Source organism: Carettochelys insculpta, chromosome 3 (assembly GCF_033958435.1).
Source record: "Carettochelys insculpta isolate YL-2023 chromosome 3, ASM3395843v1, whole genome shotgun sequence".
Taxonomy (NCBI): Eukaryota; Metazoa; Chordata; order Testudines; family Carettochelyidae; genus Carettochelys; species Carettochelys insculpta.
This window is the reverse complement of record NC_134139.1, coordinates 207,331,106-207,355,640: the sequence shown is the minus strand read 5'-3', so window position 1 is coordinate 207,355,640 and position 24,535 is coordinate 207,331,106. Positions and strand designations below refer to the sequence as shown.

The 24,535-nt window shown below is 44.6% G+C and overlaps 1 protein-coding gene across 5 annotated transcripts in view; it reads right to left on the bottom strand.

Moving 5' to 3' along the window:
• SELENOI (selenoprotein I) overlaps nt 1-24,535 on the bottom strand; it is a 62,658-nt gene that overhangs the window by 19,284 nt on the left and 18,839 nt on the right. For 4 of the 5 annotated variants that reach the window (XM_074991498.1, XM_074991501.1, XM_074991504.1 and 1 more), the window contains exon 2: nt 33-101. In XM_074991498.1, coding sequence (XP_074847599.1) covers nt 33-101 — 69 coding nt within the window. Of the gene's footprint in view, nt 1-32; nt 102-10,061; nt 10,206-24,535 lie in introns of all 5 variants that reach the window. The other variant, XM_074991502.1, reaches the window with a different exon arrangement.

Here is a 24,535-nt window from a genome sequence, read left to right as displayed (position 1 = left end):
CACAGAACCATATGACTGGCAGAAATTCTCACCTTCACTACAGTATTCCAGAACGGGTGCATAACGTAGAGAGAGAGTGGATTGCTGTCCACTGCACTGTACTGTGAAGAAAAGGAAGAGAAATATGGTAAGTTGAACACTCCAGCCGGTTGTCCAGAAAGCCATAGACACTATATCACATTATCTCAAAGTCGCCTGGCTACTTCTGGTGTCCTCCCAGGGCTACATGTCAGATAAATCCCAGTTTCTCATACTTGCGGCGGATAACCATCATTTGCCTATAGAGCAAGGAAACACTAACATTTTAAAGATGAAGTGAAAATCTGAAGCTAGGTCTGCCACCAGTTATGGAAATACTGCAGGGTCTGTCTCCGCACCCACGGTACTCCTCCCAGAAGTCATAATTTCAGGAAAAGTCTAACCATTGAATTTATATTCAAAGCTCAACTCCTCTGGTCCCTAAGGACTTCGTTGCAACACAACCCGATGCACATAAATGTGGAAAAACACCATGTGACTGGACATCTAGCAAAGTTACTATAGACAAAGGGGAACGAATGCAGCTCAGAATAAGTAAAAAACATCTTCTGACGGCTCTGAACAAATTCAAGGGCCCAATGAAGTTCACCCCAGAGAGCTGAAGGAAATAACTGGAAACATCTCGAAGCCACTGGCTATACTTGCAAACTCATGGAGACAGGTGAGTTCCCAGAGTAGTAGTAGTAGGCATCCTTCAGTCTGCATAGGACTATGGATCGCGCCCTTTAAAGTTTCAATTGAGGACTTCATTTACAGCGTCTATTGTGACTATGAAGACCCACATGAGAGTGACAGTCCTTGCTGCATCTCTTGCAGATGTAGTGGGTGTCTGGCAAGTCCTTATTGTGCTTTCTGTGTGCTCGCTTCTCCTCTGCTAGCTGTCTGAACTTCATCTCGTCCTTCTGAAGGCCCTTGTGTAACCCCTGCCTCCATCTCCTCCGGTCATCTGAGTTCCCAGAAGACAAGGGAAAACACCTGTCTTGCCCATCTTTAAAAAGGGAGAACAGGAGGGAGTGGGAAACTAAAGACCAGTAAGCTGTACCCCGATGTCTGAAATGCTAGTAGAGCAATGTATAAAACACTTAATTTGCAAATACCTGGAGGATGAAGGGGTGATCACTAGCCTCCAGCATGAATTTACCAAAAACAAATCACACCAAACCAGTCTGACTTCCTTTGCTGACAAGGTGACTAACTGGTTTGGTGGATAAGTGGACAGAACATACCTGGACTTCAGCAAGGCTTCTGACAGTCCCCTATGACATTTTGATAGATAAGCTGGAGAAAGGCAGGCTCAGCAGAACTCCCATTAAGTGGGCTCATAATTTGTCAAACAACCTCAGCCAAAAAGTAACTATAAATGAATGACGCTAGATTGAAGGAGTTTTCAGGTGTCATTCCAGAGGCATCTGTTCGAGGTCCAGTGTTAATTAACAGCTTCATTAGTGACCTGAACATAGGAATAGGGAGCATACGGGTAAATTGATAAATGACAAAGCTTTGGGGAAGAGAGAGTGGCCAACACTCTGGATGATAGAGCTAAAATTCAGAGGAAATTTGACACTGAAGAATTGGGATATAGTCAACAAAATGAAATTGAACAAAGACCATGTAAGGTGCTACACTCAGGGAAGGAAAAAAAGGTGCACAAGTACAGAATGGGGGATAACAGGCTGGTCAGCAGCAGGGCAATTATCTGTGAATTACAGCAGTCAACAATAAGTGAACGATGTGATGTTGTTAGGCAGTTGTGGGAGGTAGCATATGTAGATTTCAGTTGGATTAAGACAGGCGTAGTATACAGATCAAGGGTGGCAATAATACCGCTCTACTTTGGACTGTTTAGGCCTCAGCTTGAGCACCGTGATCAATTTTGACCACCACCGTACAGAAAGGAAGTAGAAAAACTGGAAAAGATGCAGGAGTCTCTGACAGATGACGAAAGGGCAGGAATGCAAGCCACACCAGCAAAGGCTGAAAGAAGGGGGTCTGTTTAGTTTGCAACAGAGGAAATTAAGGAGGAAATGATCATGGCCTTCAAATGCCTGAAAGGCTGCCATAAAACAGATGGAGCTAAGATCTTCTCTCTTGCCACAGAAGACAGGACAATGGGTTCAAACTACAGCATAGCAAATTTGGATGAAATAGCTGGAAACAAGCTGCCTAGCTGTAAAGGCAGGGGGCCAATGGAAGAGAATCCTGAAGCGGCTGTGGCAATTCTTTCACTGGAGGCTTCCAAAAGGAGGCTGGAGAGTCATCTGCTTTGGATCCAATAAATCCTGCCTCTCGACAGGGAGCTGGACTAGATGACCTCTGCAGTCCCATCTAGCATTGTGGTTCAATGAGTCCACAAATATCAGTTTCAAGTTATGACCCACACGCCTGCTCTTCACAGATTATGGCCAGCAGGGGGAGAAATGAAGGAAAGTTCTTTGCCTCTGATCCAAAGGCAAAGATAAAGCAGTATTCTGTGTTCAGCTGTGCCACCTAAGCCAGCCCCTGCAGGCACATCTTCAGGACCTGGAAGATCAATCCAGTCCGGGTTGAACTTCCAGGGTTCGATTTTGCACGCGTGGTGGGGATGCATGAAAAATCAAACTATCAGGGATTGACAGTTGATCCCTGTACTCAATCTTGTGAGGCATAAGAACGGCCATACTGGGTCAGACCAAAGATCCATCCAGCCCAGTAGCCTGTCTGCCGACAGTGGCCAGTGCCAGGTGCCCCGGAGGGCGGGGGGGAGGGAGGTCCGAAGACAACGATCAAGCGATTTGTCTCCCGCCATCCGTCTCTAGCCTCTGACAATCAGAGGCCAGGGACACCATTCCTACACTTGGCTAATAGCCTTTTATGGACCTCACCTCCATGACTTTATCTAGCGCCTTCTTAAATTCTGTTATAGTCCTAGCCTTTACAGTCTCCTCTGGCAAGGAGTTCCACAGGTTAACTATGTGCTGAGTGAAGAAGAACTTTCTTTTATTAGTTTTAAACCTGCTACCCATTAATTTCACTTGGTGTCCTCTAGTTCTTGTATTATGGGCACAAGAAAATAACTTCTCCTTATTCACCCTCTCCACACCTGTCATATTTACATACCTCTATCAGGTTCCCCCCTCAGCCTCTTCTTTTCTAAACTGAAGAGTCCCAATCTTTTCATCCTCGCTTCATACGAGACCTATTCTAAGCCCCTAATCATTCTAGTTGCCCTTTTCTGAACCTTTTCCAGTGCCAGGATATATTTTTTCAGGTGAGGAGACCACATCTGTACACAGTATTCAAGATGTGGGCATACCACAGATTTATATGGGGGCAGTAAGATACTCCTTGTCTTATTTTCTATCCCTTTTTTAATAATAGCTAACATCCTATTTGCCTTTTTGACGGCCTCTGCACACTGTGTGGATGTTCTCAAGGAACTACCTACAATAACTTCAAGATCTCTTTCCTGGTTAGTTATAGCTAAATTAGCCCCCATCATATTGTAAGTATAGGTGGGGTTATTTTTTCCAATGTGCATTACCTTACACTTACCCACATTACATTTCATTTGCCATTCTGTTGCCCAATCACTCAGTTTGATGAGATCTTTTTGAAGTTCTTCACAGTCTGCCTTTGTCTTGACTATCTTGAACAGTTTAGTGTCATCTGCAAACTTTGCCACCTCACTGCTCACCCCTTTCTCCAGATCACTTATGAATAAATTGAACAGGATTGGTTCTAGGACTGACCCTTGGGGGACACCACTAGTTACCCCTACCCTCCGTTTCCTGTCTTTTAACCCAGTTCTCAATCCATGAAAGGACCTTCCCTCTTATCCCATGACAATCTAAATTACACAAGAGCCTGTGATGAGGTACCTCGTCAACGGCTTTCGGGAAATCTAAGTATACTACATGCACTGGATCGCCCCTGTCTGCAAGTTTGTTAACCCCTTCAAAGAATTCTAACAGGTTAGTAAGACATGAGTTCCCTCTGCAGAAACCATGTTGACTTTTGCCCATCAAATTACGTTCTTCTACGTGCCTGACAATTTTATTCTTTACTATTGTTTCAACTAGTTTGCCCGGAACTGACGTTAAACGTAGCGGTCTGTAATTGCCAGGGTCACCTCTAGAGCCCTTTATGAATATTGATGTCACGTTAGCTATCTTCCAGTCATTTGGTACAGAAGCTGATCCAAAGGACACGTTACAAATTAGCATTAATAGCTCTACAATTTGCCATTTGAGTTCTTTGAGAACCCTTGGATGAATGCCATCCGGTCTGGGTGATTTGTTAACATTAAGTTTATCTATTTGTTCCAAAACCACCTCTAATGACACTTCAATCCAGGACAGTTCCTCAGTTTCATTTCCCCACAAAAAATGGTGCAAGTTTGGGAATCTCCCCAACATCCTCTTGCCTTCCACCTTTTGAAATCTTCCCTTCCACCTTTTGAAAGATGCCTTTTTATCCCACACTGCTTGTTTGACATGGGTGTTAACCCATGGTAGGTCTTTTTCGGTCTCAGTATGTTTTTTTAATTTGGGGTATAAATTTAAAGTTGGGCCTCTATTATAGTGTCTTTGAGAAGCTTCCATGCAGCTTGCAAGGTTTTTGTTCTAATCACTCTGACTTTTAATTTCTGTTTAACTAGCCTCCTCATTTTTGCATAATTCCCCCTTTTGAAACTAAATGCCAGAGAGTGTTGGACTGCTGAGGTGTTCTTCCCACCACAGGAATATTAAATGTTATTACATTATGATCTCTATTCCCAAGCAGTCCTGTAATAGTGACCTTGTGGACCAGATCCTGCACTCTACTCAGTACTAAATCGAGAATTGCCCCTCCCCTTGTGGGTTCCCGAACCAGCTGCTCCAAGAAGCAGTCATTAACGGCATCGAGAAATCTTATTTCTGTATCTTGTCCTGATGTGACATTATACCCAGTCAACATGGGGATAATTGAAATCCTCCATCACTATTGAGTGTTTAATTTGGTAGCTTAGCATTTCAACATCACTATCACTGTCCCGATCAGGTTGTTGATAATATATCCCTACTGCTATAATCTTAGTAGAGCTTGGAATTACTATCCATAGTGATTCTAGGGAACCTTTTGATTCATTTAAAATTCTTACTTCATTTGATTCTATGTTATCTTTCACATTATAGTGGCACTCCACCACCCACAGGGCCCATTCTATCCTTCCGATATATTTTATATCCTGGTATGATTGTGTCCCATACATTGTCTTCATTCCACCAAGTTTCTGTGATGCCTATTATGTCAATTTCCTCCTTTAATACAAGGTACTCTCGTTCACCCATTTTATTAGTCAGACTTCTAGCATTTGTGTAGAACCATTTCAAAGATTTGCATCTGCTTATTTGTCTTCCCATCCCAGATGTATTAGATTCTTTTATACATGATTGTCTGATATCTCCCCTCCTCTCTCCAATTTTTTTTTTCCTTTTCAACTAAAGCCTAGAGTATCTCTATCGATGGATTCTCCTCTAAAAGGAGTTAGTCTGATCCTCGTGCTCCTCTGCACCAAATCGGCCCTCCCCCATCTCTTAGTTTAAAAACCGCTCTATGACTAACATTTAGTGCCAGCAGGCTCCCATCAACCTCCCTCAGTGAGGGCAGCCAGGTAAATGGATTGTAGCTAAGTCCATGCCAGCTGTGCACTTGCAATAGCTGGAATTGCATATTTACAATTGACTTTAAGGTCTAGTGTAGATCTGGCTTCACTGACCAGAGCCCTGTTGTACTGTGTGCTGTATAAATACTTAGGGTATAAAAGTCTACACTTGAGTCAAAAGTGTCAGTTTCAGCTCAGACTTGGCCACACTCACTCAGAGCTAGTGTGCTAATACCACCACTGGAGCAGCCAACACAGCAGGAGCAACTACTCTGGTCAACCAGCTGCTACTCCGTCTGCACGCGCTACATTGCTACTTTTGGTAGGAGGACTCAATTAGAGGTTGCATGGGCTTGTTTCCTCAAGTTGCACATTACACCTCCTCCAGATTTCCCATACACGTTCCCTCAGAGACGGCCCTACCCCAGGAGCTTACCAAGCAATTAGCATTAGCATAGTAATTACAGAGACTGGAAGCCAAGATATCGAGCATTTATAGACTAACATATAATTAACTGAGTACTGACAACGTACTTGGAACTGTAAGTTAAAATATGGACACAGCTCCTGCCTCCAGAGAGAGGAGCCTCAGAGAATCTTGGACCTGGTCAGACCACAGATGCACCTTACTTACAAAGGGCTTGTTTTCACAACTGGGTGAGACACTGTTCCTAGGAACATCAAGGAAGGGTCCTGTGGCACCTTATAGACTAAACAGAAAAGTTTAGAGCATGAGCTTTCATGAGCACAGACTCACTTCATCAGATGCAGCAGCTCATGCTCAAAACTTTTCTGTTAGTCTGTAAGGTGCCACAGGACCCTTCGTTGCTGTTACAGATCCAGACTAACACGGCTACCCCTCCGATACTTGCTTCTAGTAAGTCTGACTAAATTGATGGAGGCTTGAAGTCAACCCGAAAGTGCTCTGCCAGCTTCCCCAGAGAAGTAAGGTAAGTCAAGGGGGATGAGTCTTCTTTTTGACGCGGCACAGTAAAGACACCAGAACAACATCGCTGGGGTAGCGTAACTGGGTCAAATTCCCCCCAATAGTGAAGACAAGCCCTAAAACAAATACACTCCTTCAGTGACTGAACAAGTACAAGACTGGACTGCTCTTCTGACTGACGTATTAAAGACTGACATGCATCTGCAAAGAGAAATAAGAAATGGCAAAAAAGAGGGGTAAGGCATATAGGTATATTTGAGGCTTATCTTCACTACTGGGGTAAGTGGACCTAAGTTACATCAGTCATGTGACTGGAATAGCGTAACAGGAGTTGATGTAGGCTAGAGTGACTTACCCCAGTGTCTTCACCGTGAGGCACTGACAGGAGGCACTCTCCTGTCAACTTACCTTACTCTTCTCTGGGAGCTCCGGTACCAAAGTCAAATGGAGAACATGATGCCATTGATTTAGCAGGTCTTCACTAGACCTGCTAAATCAAACACCCGCTCCACCAACTGTGGCAGCATCAATTTTCCAGAAACGAAGACAAGGATGTTGCATGAGGTGTCAAAAAACCACCCACCACCACCCACCTCACCCCTATAATCTGTCTCAGACCAATGGGCATAGACGTGGCTTGTGTGTTGGTGCCCCAAAGAACAGAGGAAACAGAAAAAAATATATATATCACACAGAACTCAATAGTTAGGACCTTGAGTTCCAGGCAAGTAGGTAGTGGATTTATTACAACCAGGCGGAGGTTATAAAAAAAAAAAAAAAAAAAATCACACATCAAATAGCCAAAGATCTGCAACCAAATTAGCAAGAGGAGCCATTTTTTTCAAATTTGGTTACAAAAAAGTCAATACTTCAAGATCTGCAATGCATGTGAATACAAGGTAGTCCTTAAATAGTCAAACTGTACTTTTTGTAACCCCTAGTGTAAGAACAGCGCACATGCAATAATTTGTACCAGTTGGATGTTTAAGTTACTTTCACCCCTGGATTGGACAGCAAATGAGGACAAGGAAAATGCTGTGCCTGGGGATAGGCTCTTAAGCAGGAACGAGCAATGTTCATGCCCACCCCCCACATTCTCTTCCCCCCCACATTCCCCTCCCCATTCCCAGGCTCTACCCCCCTCAGCCCACAAACCTGCCCCCCCATCTCCAGGCTTATTCCCCCAGCCCCGGCACAGCTGACAAGCTCCTCCAGCAGCACGTGCTGCCAACGTCGCTCCACGGCTGCTACCTCCTTCTTAGCGGGGCTGCCTGGCTCCAGCAGGAGCAGACTTGGCCACCCCTACCCCCAGCTCTCCTGCTCACTTCCCCCACCTGCAGTCTGGATGGGTCCCTGCCCTGCCACCCCTAAAGTAATGGAACTAAATTTAATTGGCTTAAACAGCCGGATCCCTCCCGCCGCCCCGCCAATTACATTTAGTTCCATTATTTCAGCCACAGCAGGGCAGAGTGCCACAAGAGGAGTTAGCAGCAGCAGCAGCAGCAACCAGAGACACAGATTGCCGAGCCCTGCCCTAGGCAAAGGGACACGCTTTTCAAAGTTGGCTAGCAATTCTCAACATGCAAACTGAGAAACTTGAGAGGTTTAGCTTTTTGAAAAGTGCTGGGTACCCACTCTGTGGAAATTAAGCCTGTTAAAAATTCTCTCCAATTGTGCACTCATAAGACATTAGTCGGTCTTAAAAATCTTAGCCTGGGTTAACATAACTAAGGTACTGTGCAGGATTAGTTGTCAGCCAGACATGCAACAAGCAAAACTTTTTTTTGAAGGCAGCCAGCATAGATGGGCAACGTTTACAGCTATTTTCTCATAGGCCTACATCATGTAACAACGAGACCCTCTAATTCCCTTAGGCTATTATTGCTGCACTGCAGTGTAAAAAGCCCAATGTACCAATAACAGTCAGAAAGAAAGTAACTATAAACGTTGCGAAATTCTCACTTGACAAGCACTGAATTTCCCACATGAGCAAAGGCACAAAACCCATCTCCCCACATTTATCATCATGAACAAAGAACTACTGTTTTCCATGCCTGTCTAAACAAGACCCCATCTCCTCACCACAGGCACATGGGAAAGTCGTTTTGAGGCTGCAGGATAATAAGAGTAAATAATTGTATGAGATTGAAGATTGTGACAAACCTGTCCTGTAGTTACATGCCACTGCTTCTGACTGACCTTAACTCCATCAGCCACTGACAGAGATGTAAAGGGGATTTGAAGACAAGGAAGTCATGAATTTAGCATGCTGACTTCTGGAGTTGACATGTGCACCGCTCCAGAAACAAACGTGTAGTGAAAGACCCCGGTGTTCACTTCTTTAATCAGACTAGTGTTTGAAAATGAGAACACTTGCTCATCAAGCATACTTAACTTTTAATAAAAAACACAGATTCTGCAAAAGTTGCTAGTTCTTGTCAGAAAATTTTCTACTCCCCTCGGTCTAGGGGAATTTTCAAACCCTCTGGAAGTGTCTCCTTTATAATTCATAAACTACACACTATCTAGTTCTAAAGAATGCTGCAAGTTTTTATCTGCTCTCTGTCTCCTAACAACTACTATCCAGCACAAAAGGTACAAAGATTATCTTGTCCAAAGTCCTTACGCCTGGATGATGTTTTGATTTAATCCCAAGAAAAAAAATTCAGAGATTATTAACATCTAGGCTGACTTATTTAGTGCTGGACAGTCTGATTTGGCTACTTCATTGTTCAATCCATAATTCCATCTATAGGAAACTTCCATACCCTGCATTCTATTATCCAAAACGCTTAAATAATTGGTATTTCAACCATAAGTTAATTTAGTTACATCTTCCACAAGTGCAGTTGTAGTGAAAGTAAATATAAATACAGAAAATATAGTATAATTTTAGTGTACAATACTACTGTTGGTAAATAGCGTACTCTGCATACATTAATTTGTTTCTTAATATCTAATATTGTTTTTCTGTAGTGTTATGCATTGCTAGGTATACCCCTCTATTACCCAGAGTATCTGAATATGCAGCAAACTCCCAGCCCTGGGACTGCTGGATATGAAAGAGTTTACTGCACATCACCCTGGAGAAGTGCTCACTGCACACCAAGCACAGCTGACAATTACCTCCTCCCTGAAAAAATCTCCCCTCCAGCTCTCTTACCTGGCAAATCTGGCATTATTTTAGTTAGCCTGGTGACCACTTATCATGGCAGTGGCCAAGTTTCTCCACAGTCCCATAAAGTCTGTTTATAGCCACCAGCCCTAGCTCTCCATGCCTTTTGTTATTCAGCTGGAATTTACCCCTAAATGTCTAAGAGCCTAGCAAGCAGTGTCAAGTATCGGAGGGGTAGCCATGTTAGTCTGGATGTGTAACAGCAAGGAAGGGTCCCGTGGCACCTTATAGACTAACAGAAAAGTTTTGAGCATGAGCTTTCATGAGCACAGACTCACTTCATCAGATGCTGGTCATGGAAATCTAGGAAGCAGTGGAAATGTTGGTAATGCTGTCAGACAATACAGATCTCCAGTGGTCTGCCAAATTCTCTCGTCTGGTCCCAGTGAGGTCCCAAGGGTGCCAGACTAGAAAGGTTCAACCTGTACAACCAAAGAAAAGTCACTTTCTAAAAGTTGCCCTCTCCCTCCTGAAAGAGCCACTCAGCCACTTCTTCTACGGTGTTTCCAAATGAAAGCAACACATATGTCCCTTTACCTTCTCGTTAGAAATAGAGGGGAACAAGGGCAAGAGAAGTCACCTATAAACATCAAAGCAAGACAGTCTCAAATTACGAGCACAGAAGTTACAGACCAGGAGATTTTATTAAAACTTTATTCCACCAAACAACTAGCAACACCCAAGAGGGGGCTACGAAAAGCAAGGTGGTGACGAAGAATCACTGAGGCAGAGACAAGACACTAAAGGAACTCCACTCATTGTGGTTAACGTTGTTGTGATATTAGGCTGCTGATTTGTTGGAGAGCATATTCACTTAAAGCTCACACTATGTTCTGTCATAGGCTACTTGAGTCACGCTGCTCCACACAAACGTCCAGTGTTCCAGCTGGGGAGCAGGGTCAGAGGAGTGGGGTTGACCCCACCCCACCCCACCCACCTGACATTTGAGCTGGGAAGCAGGGCAAGCACCTGCACCCTGACTTCGACCACTGGCAGGAGCACCAGGCCAGTGGAGCGGGGCAACCAACAGCACCCCAACCTTACTACACCTCTGCCGCAACCAAGAGTCAAAAGCCCCACTGTTTGAAAATAATTTAAAATAATGCACACGGTGCATCTCTTCTCTGGTGAAAATATTCCCTAGCACCTACCCCTCCCACCATTTACATTAATTCATAGGGGCAGGGGCCTGCAACCAAAATAGTGAGAAGAGCCCATTTTCCCCCCCCAAATTCAGTTACGAAATCAGTCCTTCCAGAGCCGCAATGCACGTGAGTACAAGACGGTCCTTACTAAATAACAAACCGTACTTTGTCACCCCATTTTAAGAACAGCGCGCACACAATGATTTGCATCAGAAAGTTAAGTTACTCCCATCTCCAGGCTTAACCCACCTCAGCCCCCAAATCTGCCTTAATCTTTATCCCGCCTCCATCCCGAGAGTTAACCCTTCTCAGCTCCAAACTACCCACCAAATCCGAGTCTTAACCTGCCCACTGAACCCAGATCTTACTTCGCCGTCCACCCCTCTCCCCCCGACACACATTTTGGGTACCCCCCCCAACTTCTCAGGCCAAAAACTGCCTGCACCTTTCCCAGCTGCTCCCCACCTGTCAGTGCTGGTGCCGGACTCATCTGGTCATCAGGCCAGGCAGAGAGAGCTGGGCCGGGTCCTGGAGGAACTGAGCTTGCACCAGGACATAGCTCCAGGCTTGGGGAGCTGCCAGCGGAAATGGGGAGGGGCTGCAGCTGCGGAGGAGCTGGGGTGGGGAGGGTGATGCGCTGCCCAGGGAGGAGGCGCCGGGCCTGCAGGGAGGGAAATTGTGCTCAGCTCCCAGGGGGCCTCCCCCTGCCCGGCTCTCACAGGGGCAGACTCAGCCACCCCTCCCCCCTGCTTACTTGCCCCCTGCGCAGCACCGGCAGCTCCCTGTCCTGCTGCGCTGAAGTAATGGAAGTCAATGGAATTGGTTTAATAGCCAGATCTCTGCGGGCTGCTAAACCGATTCCATTGAGTCCCATTATTCCAGCGGGGACAGGGCAGAGAGCCACAGGAGGAATCAGAGGCAGGAGTCAGCTGATGACTTGATGGCCAGCATGGGAGCCTTGACTTCTCTCCTCTGGCAAACTCCCTAGCTTGGGACTGCTCATATCCCAAGGGTGCCAGATTAGGGAGGTCCAATCTGCACAACATTAAGTGAGATGTTATGGTGATACATCAGTTTCCTCCCTACTCCCAGCGCCCTGTACAGTGACAAGACACAGACAACCCACTGCAAGTCTGAGACTAGCCTGACAATAAGATGTAGCTTGTCAGAGCGTATGTTACAGTCGTACCATGTCCTGCCAAAGGCCAACAGAATAATCCTGTTTCCCTATGTGCTGGTGAGCCCCAGACACACTTGCTTTGTGCAGTCAAATAAGGTAGCTTGGGAAAAGGAACAAGTTAAACCTCCATAAGCCTCTTGTGAGCGCGCTCAAATCCCAGGATTAACAGAACAGGAAGTTGAGGACATTGTGAAGGATCAGATTCCAGTTTAAAATGGGTGGAAAAGCACCCCCCACCCCTGTCCCAACCTCATATTTAATAGTTATGATTTATTTCCGTGTAAAGAATGTTACAAATAAGAGCAGACTCCAGTCCTTCATTAAAGAGAAAAACGGGACACCGAAATCTCTCCAATATTGTTTTTGGATAGCCTAATAGGAAATTTTTCTGCGCTCCATAACAGACACTGCTGTGGCATTTGGCAAACTGATAAACTGTATTTACTTTACCAGCCAGCAACTCTTACAAGTGGCCAAGTTGTGACACCAGCATTAGACTCTTGAACACTGATGGTTTAAATCGCATCACCACATACCACTCAGAAAATCAGCCCCTGGCGTACTGCAATGTTGAAGCACGGACTTCTAAGTGGCTTAAGAGCTAATGAGCTTTACGCTAATGGCAATGGGCAGGTGGAGGAGGAGATTTAAACAAACAATCTCTCTCATTAACCCCATAACCACTTGCCAACTGAACAATTTGGGCAAACAAGAAAAGGAGAAGGAAAACTAGGTCGAAAATCTTTCTAGACATCTTCATAGAATCATAAAAGAGTAGGACTGGAAGGGACCTTGAGAGGCCATCGAGTCCAGCCCCCTGCCCCAATGGCAGGACCAAGCACTTTCAAGACCATCCCTGAAAGCCATCTATCTAACCCCTTCTTAAATATCTCCAGTGATGGAGATTCTACCACCTCCCTTGGCAATTCGTTCCAGTGTTTGATCACCCTGACAGTTAGGAACTTTTTCCTAATGTCCAACCCAAACCTCCCCTGCTGCAATTTAAGTCCATTGCCTCTTGTTCTATCCTCAGAGGCAAGGAAGAACAAGTTCCCTTCCTCTGCCTTATGACACCCTTTTAGATACCTGAAAACTGCTATCATGTCCCCCCTCAATCTTCTCTTTTCCAAACTAAATAAGCCCAATTCTTTCAGCCTCTCTTCACAGGTCATGTTCTCTAGACCTTTGATCAATCTCATTGCTCTCCTCTGGACCCTCTCCAATTTCTCCACATCCTTCCTGAACTGCGGTGCCCAGAACTGGACACAATACTCCAGCTGAGGCCTAAGCAGCGCAGAGTAGAGTGTGAGAATAACTTCTCGTGTCTTGTTCTCAACACACCTGGTAATGCATCCCAGAATCATGTTTGTTTTTGTGCAACAGCATCACACCCTTGACTCATTATTAGCTCGTGATCCACTATAACCCCTAGATCCCTTTCTGCTGTACTCATTCCTAGGCAGTCCTTTCCCATTCTGTGTGTGTGACACTGATTGTTCCTTCCTAGTGGAGCACTTTGCATTTGCCCTTATTAAACTTCATCCTGTTTACCTCAGCCCATTTCTCCAGTTTATCCAGATCATTTTGAATTATGACCCTATCTTCCAAAGAAGTTGCAATCCCTCCCAGCTTGGTATCATCTGCAAACTTAATAAGTATACTTTCTATGTCAATATCTAAATCGTTAATGAAGTTATTGAACAGAACCAGTCCTAAAACAGACCGCTGCGGAACCCCACTAGTTATACTTTTCCAGTAGGATTGAAAACCATTAATAACTACTCTCTGGGTATGGTTATCCAGCCAGTTGTTCACCCACCTTATAGTAGCCCCATCTAAGTTGTATTTGCGTAGTTTATTGATAAGTATATTATGTGAGACCGTGTCAAATGCTTTACTGAAGTCTAGGTATACCACATCCACCGCTTCTCCCTTATCCACAAGGCTTATTATTCTATCAAATAAAGCTATTAGATTGGTTTAACACGATCGGTTTTTAACAAAACCATGCTGGCTGTTCCCTATCACATTACCACCTTCCAAATGCTTGCAGATGATTTCTTTAATTACCTGCTCCATTATCTTTCCTGGCACAGAAGTTAAGCTGACTGGCCTGTAGTTTCCCAGGTTATTCTTGTTCCCCTTTTTATAAATGGATACTATATTTGCCCTTTTCCAGTCTTCTGGAATCTCTCCCGTCTCCCACGATTTTCCAAAAATGATTGCTAAAGGCTCAGATACCTCTTCTATCAGCTCCTTGAGGACTCTAGGATGCATTTCATCAGGCCCTGGTGATTTGCAGATATCTAATTTTTCTAAGTAAATTTTAATTTGTTCTTTTCTTATTTCAACTTCTAACCCTACCCCTTTTTCACTAGCATTCTCTGTCAGGCATTCCTTCAGATTTCTCAGTGAAGACCGAAACAAAGAAATCATTAAACATCTCTGCCATTTCCAAATTCCCCGTTACTGTTTCTCCCTCCTCACTGACCAATGGCCCTACCCTCTCCTTGGTCTTCCTCTTGTTACCAATGTATTTGTAAAAAGTCTTCTTGTTTCTTTACGCTTGTAGCTAGTTTGAGCTCATTTTGTGCCTTAGCCATTCTAATCCTGCTCCTGCACGCTCGTGTTGTTTGTCTATATTTGTCCTTTGTAATTTGTCCTAGTTTCCATTTCTTATACGATTTATGTATTCACACTTCTCGTCCATCTTCTATACAAAGGATCCTCACATGCTTTGTAAGCTTCAATGAAACCTCAAAGCCCTCACAAGGAGGCAAGTATCTCCAGTTTACAGCGAGCAAAATTATCACTGGCAAGTGGGCCCTGCCCTGGATCACGTAGGAAGTCAATTTGCCTGCCGGGAACAGAACCAAGAACTCCTGAATTCCAGGACCAGGTTGTGCCACACGAATGTCTTTCTCCCTATAGGAAATTTACAGCAATACAGTGACTTGCCGATGGACAAGTTGCACAAATGCTCTGCATGTGTTATAGGCCGCCTACAGTCAAAGTCCAGAAGGGTTCACCTCATCTGTTCTTCTGTAGATCACCAATGCCACCCAGCACCCATATGCTAAACTCACCAAGCAAAGCTAGACCATAACCATTACAGCCAACAGTGGTGCTCCCGCCAGTATTTTTCAAGTTCATGGGCAGAATGACTTTTGTTGCCTGCACTAGTACAGAGATAATGAATCACAGAGTCATTCTGCACATGGAAGTGTGCGGCTTAGTGGATGGGCGGCAGAAGGGGGCTCAGGACTGGGTCAGAGGGTTAAGGTGAAGGGTATGACTGAGGATATGGCCACGGGATGAGGATGAAGGGTCTGAGGTGCAGGCTGCCCTGGAGAGAGAGGACCCCCTCCAACCATCTCCCATTGCAGTAGATTGGGGCCAGGTGAGAGGCGCTGGGACAGCAAGACATCTCTCCTAACCGCAGCCTTGAGCCTCCGCACGCAACAGGAAGCTGTGCAGCTGCACAGCTTAAAGGTAATTTAGGCCCACAGGGAACTAAACTATTATATGACACAGGCAAATAGTGAGAGACCAAGGCCCAGAAATGCCCAAGGCCCTGGAAATGTCACACAGCTAATTAAGTGTCGGAGGGGTAGCCGTGTTAGTCTGGATCTGTAACAGCAGCAAAGGGTCCTGTGGCACCTTATAGATGAACAGAAAAGTTTTGAGCATGAGCTTTCGTGAGCACAGACTCACTTCATCAGATGCGATGCTCACGAAAGCTCATGCTCAAAACTTTTCTGTTCGTCTATAAGGTGCCACAGGACCCTTCGTTGCTGCAACTAATTAAGTGAATTATATGTGGATGAATGTAGTAAGTGACCTGCACACAATTAGTTTGGTAAATGAGTAGCAATGACTTGGCTTGAAGAGAGCCCTCACTCAATCTCTCTTGGCTGGAAATCACATCAGGCCTCCAGAGCAGAGGATGTAAGGGAGTTGCTCATCGTCAATCATATTTCCAAACAGTAACAAAGATAGCCATCTTTGTCTATGCACTCATCCCTCGCTATATGAGCGCAATTGGTTCCTAACCTTTTGCCCGTAGGCGAAAACTCATAAGAGGGACACTAAATTCCTACTAAAGTACTTGTAAAAGTCTCTGATTAGTTCCAAGTGCTCAGAGCAGCAGCAGGTGGCACTGCATTTGAAAGGTAAGTGAACCTGGGCTGGGGGTGGGGGGTTAAAGGCTGGAGGCAGTTTGGGGACATGAGTGGGAGACATGGTGGTGGGCTGGGTCTGTGGGGAGGGGCAGAGTTCAGGCTGGTTGGGTCTGCGATGGGAGGGGTGTTAAGGCTGTGGGGCAGGTGGGGTTAGGCTGCAGCAGTTTAGCTGTGCAGGGGCCAGTGGGAGGGGTATAAGTTTTGGCGGTTTGGGTGCTAGGGGGCAGCAGGGGGTTTATGTTGCTGTGGTTCGGGTGTGCAGGAGGCAGCAGGGGTTTAAGTTTTTCAGAGGTTTGGAAGGCCGGGGGGGGGGGGGGGGGTTAAGTTTTTCGGCGGTTTGGGTGCATGGAGGTGGTGGGGACGTTTATGTTGTGGGGGTTTGGGTGCGTGGGGGCTGGGAAGGGGAGGTTGAGTTTCAGCAGTTTAGGTGCAAGGGCTGGCGGGGGGGTTTAAGTTGCAGCGGTTTGGTGTCTGCAGGGCTGGCGGGCGGGGGGGGTCAGGCTGTGGCATGTTGGAGTGGTGGGCAGGGGTAAGGCTCATATTAGTGGGCGGGGGGAGGAGTTCACTCATGTGAACTAGGGGAGGAATGTGTGTCCCTCATTTAAGTGAGTACTCATAAATAAAGTACTTGTTTAACCAGGGATGAGTGTATTCAAATCAAAACAAAGCAGTCCAGTAGCAGTTTAAAGGACTAACAAAATAATTTACTAGGTGGTAAGCTTCCATGGGACAGACCCACTTCTTCAGATCATAGCCAGACCAGAAAAAGAACAACAGACCCCTGGTCATTACCTACAGCCCCCCAACTCAAACCACTGCAACACAAAGACCTACAACCGGATGCCACACTCCAGAAGGCCCTAGGTAACAGGCCTGTTCTCTCCTATAGACAACTCCCCAACCTTACGAGGATTCTCACCAGCAACCAGAGGCTATACCACAATACCACCAAGCCTGGAACTTTTCCTTGCAACAAGCCCCATCACTGGATCTAACCAGGTTATTCACAGAATCACAGGCACAGTCTCATGTTCCTCAACTAATATTATATATGCCATCATGTGTCAACAATACCCCCATACTTTATATATAGGACAAACGGTAACCACTCTTTGACAAAGAATGAATGGACATAAAACAGACAACAAAAAGCTCTTAACTCACAAGCCTGTCAGTCAGCACTTTAATGGAGTGGGCCATTCTGTTAGTGACCTGAAAGTCTGTTTTACTGAAAAGGAACTTTAAGAATCGTCTGCAAAGAGAGAGTGCCCAGCTCTTTCTTATATTCAGATTTGACACATTAACACAGTGGTTTGAACCGGGACACCAATTACCTTGCCCAGTATAGGGACTCTTTTACATTACACACCTTGTTTAATCTGTTGAATAGTAACAGAGAGGGAGCCGTGCTAGTCTATATGCTATCAAAACAAAAAGCAGTCCAGCAGCACTTTAAAGGTTAGGAAAATAATTTATTAGGTGAGCTTTCATGGGATAGACCCACTTCTTCAGACCATAGCCAGACCAGAACAGACTCAATATTTAAAGGCACAGAGCACCAAAAACAGTAATCAGAAAAAAAATGATCAAGATGAGCAAATCAGAGGTGTGGGGGAGGGGGGAGGTCAAGAATTAGATTAAGCCAAGTATGCAGAGGAGCCCCTATAGTGACTCAGAAAATTCCCATCCCAGTTCAAACCATGTGTTAATGTGCCAAATTTGAATATAAAAGCCAGTTTGGCTGCTTCCCTTTGAATAGCAGTGCGCAAGTTTTTTTTCCAGTAACACGCATACTCTTAAGTCATTAACAGAATGGCCCATTCCATTAAAATGTTGACTAATTGGTTTGTGGATCAGGAGTGTTTTGTGCCCACTAACCCTTTGTCTAAGGGAGTTAGAAGTCTGTCCAATATGCAAAGCATCTGGGCATTGTTGGCACATGATGGCATATATGATGTTAGTAGAGGAGCATGAGAAAGTACCCGTGATTCTGTGGGTAACCTGGTTAGGTCCAGTGATTGTATTTCCAGAGAAGATACGTGGACAAAGCTGGCAGCAGGCTTTGTTGCAAGGAAAGGTTCCAGGACTGGTATTCCTGAGGTATAGTCTACACTCCAGGAATACCAGTCCTGGAGCCCTTCCTCCCCCTCCACTCTCTGATTTGTTCACCTTGATCATTTTTTTCTGATTTGTCAACTTTGATTACTGTTTTAGGTTCTCTGTGCCTTAAATACGGAGTCTGCTCTGGTCTGGCTATGATCTGAAGAAGTGGGTCTATCCCACAAAAGCTCACCTACTAAATTATTTTGTTAGTCTTTAAAGTGCTACAGGACTGCTTTTCCCTTTTAATATGTCCAAACACTGAGATAGCATGCTGATAAAATTACATCTCCTCCAGGAGGAAGACTTAAGGGAGGAAGACATAGGGCCAGGATGGTCTTCTAGGTGAAAGGCTCCTCAATTCATGGCTTAGAAATCACTTCAATTTCACATCTCAAATGTCAGTCTAACTTCCAAAACAAGCAGTCCTGTGGCACCTTAGAGACTCACTAATTTATTAGGTCATGAGCTTTCATGGGCAAAAGCTACCTGGTGAAAGAGAAATCTTGGACACATCTGGGACAGCTACAGTAAACAGTGTTCTTCTGGTGTGCAAATACAAACGCTGCTCCTTTTGCCGTCCCAGAGCAGACAGTTTCATCTTACAGTTTAGCCCATAATGCTTAACTGACAAAAGTAATCCAATTAGATAATCTGGCCAGTCTGCCTCAATCACCACCTTCCTTGGCTCTGGGATCTCCTTATAACCCACAAGGCAAATACAGAGTGGCAGGTTTAAACCCAGCACCATTTTTTCCCCCATAGTTATAACTCTTAAGGCACAAAAGATTCCACCTGGCCCACATGCAAAAGAACACCCTACACAATGCACCATGGCAGGTGGGTGAAGCTGTTGCTTGGGGAAGCAAGATGCCAAACACCTCCCCCGCCCCCCCCCCCCGTCTGTTGGGACTTCCATATTCCAATCCTGATCCACCTGGGCCCTGCTCCCACCCTCTTCTCATGGTCTCCCTCTTCTCTTCCCTCCCCCTCTCTGCTCACTCCTTCCAGCCAAATCCCTGAACCCAAAGCAGCAAATGATATTTGCAAGAAAAGCCCCCTACGAACCTTTAAAATTTCTTCCTAAAGCAAAACAGGCAGTCCCGTAGCACCTTAAACACTAACGTTTATTTATTAGGTAATGAGCTTTCGAGGGTAAGAGCCAACGTGCTAGGAACACAGCAGCAGGCACACGGCTGCTGCAGGGGGAAGAGAACAGACTTCTATGCCGCTTTGACATTCTTCAGCATTCTTCTACGCTGCTTTGACACGCTCCAAGCAGCTGAAGAGACTGTGGGAGAACTGGGAGGGTATTAAAGATGTGCAGAGATCAGTTCTGCCTTACCACACCACCGATGCACTGCAACAGACCCACAGTGAATTGTGCACACAGTTGCTGACGGTGCCCCCAATGTCAGCAGATGATCTTTTGTCAACTTTTGGGTGTGGACATAAGTTCCGTCAAGGAAAACTGGTAGCGTCAGGCTCGACACATGCCTGTTAAGTGGCTTCATTACCTCTTAATGGCTCTTTCACTGGTTCAGTGTTATGCTAATAGGTCTGACAAGCTGGAAAGGTTTTTACTTTTAAGCTAACAGATCAACATTCTTGAAAGATGACACCAGACACACAAATGCAGTAAAAAGCCAGGAGGCAAATGAAGTAGGCAGCAAGTATTTTGTTTAAAAAAAGACAGCAAAAATGTAGCACTTTAAGAAATTGATTTATTCGGTGATGAGCTTTCGTGGGACAGACCCACTTGTGGGTCTGTCCCATGAAAGCTCATCACCGAATAAATCAATACTCAGTCTTAAATGTAGCAGAAATGTTGCACTTTATTTTTTTTGTTAAAAGTACAGACTAACGTGGCTACGTCAGTTACTATTTTGTTTTAAGATAGTAACAGAGGTAGCCCTGCTAGTCTGTATTCTAACAAAACAGCAGTCATTGTTAGTCTTTGAAGTGCTACGTGACTGCTGGTTTGTTTTGTTTTAAGTAGTAATTGTCTACACACAATTTGGAGAACACTAAGAAATATCTAAATTTCATCTTTAACAGCGTGTGGACGGGTGGGTTAGTTTCATTATTTTGAATGGGAAACCCTACTGTGGGAGAGAACTCGAAACTGAAGATTTCTTTTTGGAAAGGGGTTTGGAATGGGACCAATATAAATCAATATTGCACCTTGGCTTGGCAGACGTTTATATTTTAATTAAGTAAATTCCGTATCACAGATCAGTAGCTCTTCTACTCACCTAAGTGCTCACTATGATTTGAAGAGCTCCACTGTGAAGATTAGCAATAGTAATCACAACGGCAACTAACAAAGACAAAACAAACAAAACATGCTCACCCTGCCACTCGGTTGCCTTTATGTTTCCATTAATGAAGCCATAAGATTATTAATTAAAAAGAGAAAGCAACACACTTTCACTCCTACCTCCCCAAATGCATGGGCCACTCTCCTACAGCAAGTGTGTGCCAGAAATGAATTGCAGCATAGGGAACACCCCCTGACAGCAACAAAAACAGAGAGCCAGAACAAAACATCCCATCATGTCTCCCCATCCCTCTCCCTACAAACACCCCAGAAGCAAACAGAGCTAGGAACTCAATGCATGTGTCACAATATCCAGTATGGTACCTTCAAAACTATCCACCAAGACTCACCCTGGCTGAAAACAGGACTTACTGCTAGGGATGTAAAATCCTGTTTAATTGGTTAACAGGTTAAATGTTAAATAGTCTCACATGGGCAAGCTGTCAGTCTGTATCTTCACAAAACAAAGCAAGCAGTCCTGTAGCACCTTAAAGGATTAACCATTTTATTTATTAGGTAATGAGCTTTTGTGGGTAAATGTTAAGCTTCATCGGTTAACCAATTAAACTAGGGCAGATGCTGTCTGCCCCAGCCCATTGTGTATTGAGGATGCTAAGGCTGGGCTGGAGCTCTCCCCCCCGCCCCTCCGCACCATGGCAGGCCCCACAGGGTGAGCAGCCCTCTGCCTGTGGCAGGCGGGGGGCTATGTAGGCTCCCACTGGGAAACTGTAACCTGTAATCCTCATCTATTTAGGGTAAAACTCACTGATTAACCAGTTAACCATTAACACCAGCGCAACCTATGTTAAGAAGAGTATCAAAAATTATTCTTCCAATTTGACACAAAACAGCAACTAAATTTCTCAAAATCCCAAGAGTTAACTCAGTTCAGAATCACCTGACAAAAGTTGAACAACTTTGCCAAGTGATGTAGTCCTCTTCCTTTTGTGAAATGTTCCAACCCACACTGACTGACTTACCACACATACCAACAGGACAATGGACAGCGTTTCAGCTGCCAAGAACCAGCTCTGTACAGGAGATTCCTAACTGACTGTTTTCAGCTCTCACCATGAGATGTGAAGGGCTCACGCAGCATTAAAACTCCATTTTAATCACACAACAGGGACACCAAGAAAACACAGAACTTTATAGCTCAGACATGAAAGCTGGCTTCCATGTCTAGAAAAGCAATGCTGCTCTGCAGGAATTCACTTACAAGTTACTCTCAGGGCATTTCAACATGACGACCTTAAAACATCCTACATTAGGTTGACTTGCATTCTCCACAGTAATTATGGCAGAGGCTGATGTCTAACAAGCCTCATTCTCTTGGTGATGCGCATGTCACCAGGAACAACCTGTGTTGCTGACAGCAAGGGCTCTCAGCTCTGCCAGAAGTGTGGGGAAGAAGCTGTCAGGGGCTTCTCACCTCCATGCTGGGAAATCCATGGACTAGAGTCAGGTCAGCTACAGTGCTACCAGCAGCAACTGAAAGCCCAGAGAGCAGGTGGTCCCAAAGTTGGGGGCCTCGGTGAAGATGGGCTCCAAGCAGCGAGCATGGAGCTAGGATCGGGGCAGCCTGACCTGGGGTGAAGACCCAGTAGCATCCGAGCTAACAAGCCAGGGTGTCCTACCAAGTTCATGGTGCCAGCAAAGTCTGTCTTGAACTTGACATGACAACCAACAACAGGATGTAAAGAATGCAGCATTTACATGTAACACCTAAATACACCAACAATAAGCCCCAGGCCTCCAGTTACAGACGGGCAATTACAGACCGGTAAGTCTAACATCAGTACCGGGCAAATCAGTTGAAACAATAGTAAAGAATAAAATTGTCAGACATGTAGAAGAACATAATTTGTTTGGCAAAAGTCAACATGGTTTCTGTAAAAGGAAATCATGTCTTACTAATCTATTAAAATTCTCTGAAGGGGTTAAAAAACATGCCAACAAGGGGGATCCCGTAGATAGATATAGTATACAGTACTTAGATTTCCAGATAGCCTTTGATAAAGTCCCTCACCGAAGGCTTTTGTGTAAATTAGGTTGTCATGGGGTAAGAGGGAAGATCCTTTCATGGATTGAGAACTGGTTAGAAGACAAGAAACAAAGGGTAGGAATAAATGGTAAATTTTCTGAATGGAGAAGGGTAATAAGTAGTGTTCCCCAGGGGTCAGTCCTAGGACCAATCGTATTCAACTTATTCATAAATTATCTAGAGAAAGGGGTTAGTAGAGAGGTGGTAAAGTTTGTGGACGATACTAAACTGTTCAAAATTGTCAAGACGAAAGCACAATAAAGAACTTCAAACAGATCTCATTAAACAGTGATTGGGCAACAAAATGGCAAATTAAATTTAATGTGGATATGTGTAAAGTAATGCACATTGGAAAAAAATAACCCCAGTATACATACAGTATGATGCAGGGCTAATTTAGCTATAACTAATCAGGAAAGATCTTGGGGTTATTGTGGATAGTTCTCTGAAAACATCCACGCAGTGTGCAGCAGCAGTCAAAAAAAGCAAACAGAATGTTAGGCATTATTGAAAAGGGATAAAAAATAAGACAAAGAATATCTTCCTGTCCCCATGTAAAACTATGGCACGCCCACATCTTGAACACTGTGTACAGATGTGGTCTCCTCACCTCAAAAAAAATATTCTGGCATTAGAAAAAGTTTAGAAAGGGCAAATAAAATGATGAGGGGTCTGGAACAGGTGCCATATGAGGTAAGGCTAAAGAGACTGGGACTTTTCAGTTTAGAAAAGAGGAGACTGGGGGGGGGTGGGATATGATACAGGTGTATAAAATTATGAGCAGTGTGGAGAGGGAGACCAAAGAAAAGTTATTTACTTGTTCCCACAAAATAAGAAAGAGGACAGCAAATGAAATTGATGGGTAGCAGGTTTAAAACTAGTAAAGTTCTTCACACAGCCAACCTGTGGAACTCCTTGCCAGAGGAGGCCGTGAAGGCTAGGACTACAACAGAGTTCAAAGAAGAGCTAGATAAATCGCCCATAAAAGGCTACTAGCCAGGGGGTAGGAATGGTGTCCCTGGCCTCTGTCAAAGGCTGGAGATTAGTGGCAGGAGACAAGTTGCTTGATCATTGTCTTTGGTTAGCCCCCTCTGGGGCACCTGGCACTGGCCACTGTCAGCAGATGGGATGCTGGGTTAGATGCACCTTTGGTCTGACCAAGTAATGGCCATTCTGATGTTCTTATGTTAGCTCCACCTCTACTGGAACATATGTTGGTAGAAGCAAGAATGTAGGTGTGTACATTGACAGTTGGGTCAAGCTTATGTCAGACTAACTATGTAGTGCTGACCAGGCCTCAGATAAAGTATGCTAGTAATTCCACTTAAGTGTTCATATTGCCAACAAGGTAAAGTCTTTCTGCACAAGCTGTTCCATTGGCATTACATCAAGTCTTATTAGACCCCTTAACTTCATACACCTTCACCATTGAGAGAAGATTAGCAGCACCTTTGTTTATATGACAACAATTCTCAACTTGAACCCAATTCTCTCTCAGTGAGAAAAAAAAAAGCTGAACTTTTCCTCACAGAAGAGCACACATATCTACTTACAATTTTGCTTTGTGCCACTTCCATCTGAGGGAGAAAAAACCAGTACTCAGAGATACAACAACAGTGTCTCAGAGAAATAATTTACCACTTACTATGGGTCACCAGTTCGTTGCTTAAATCCATCTGAGATAATCTCAAAGTTTAGTATATATGCTTTTCCTCTAAATAGGCACTGGAGAATGCCATTTGTACATGAATGCATTAACTGTTTCATAGAAGCATACCTCCT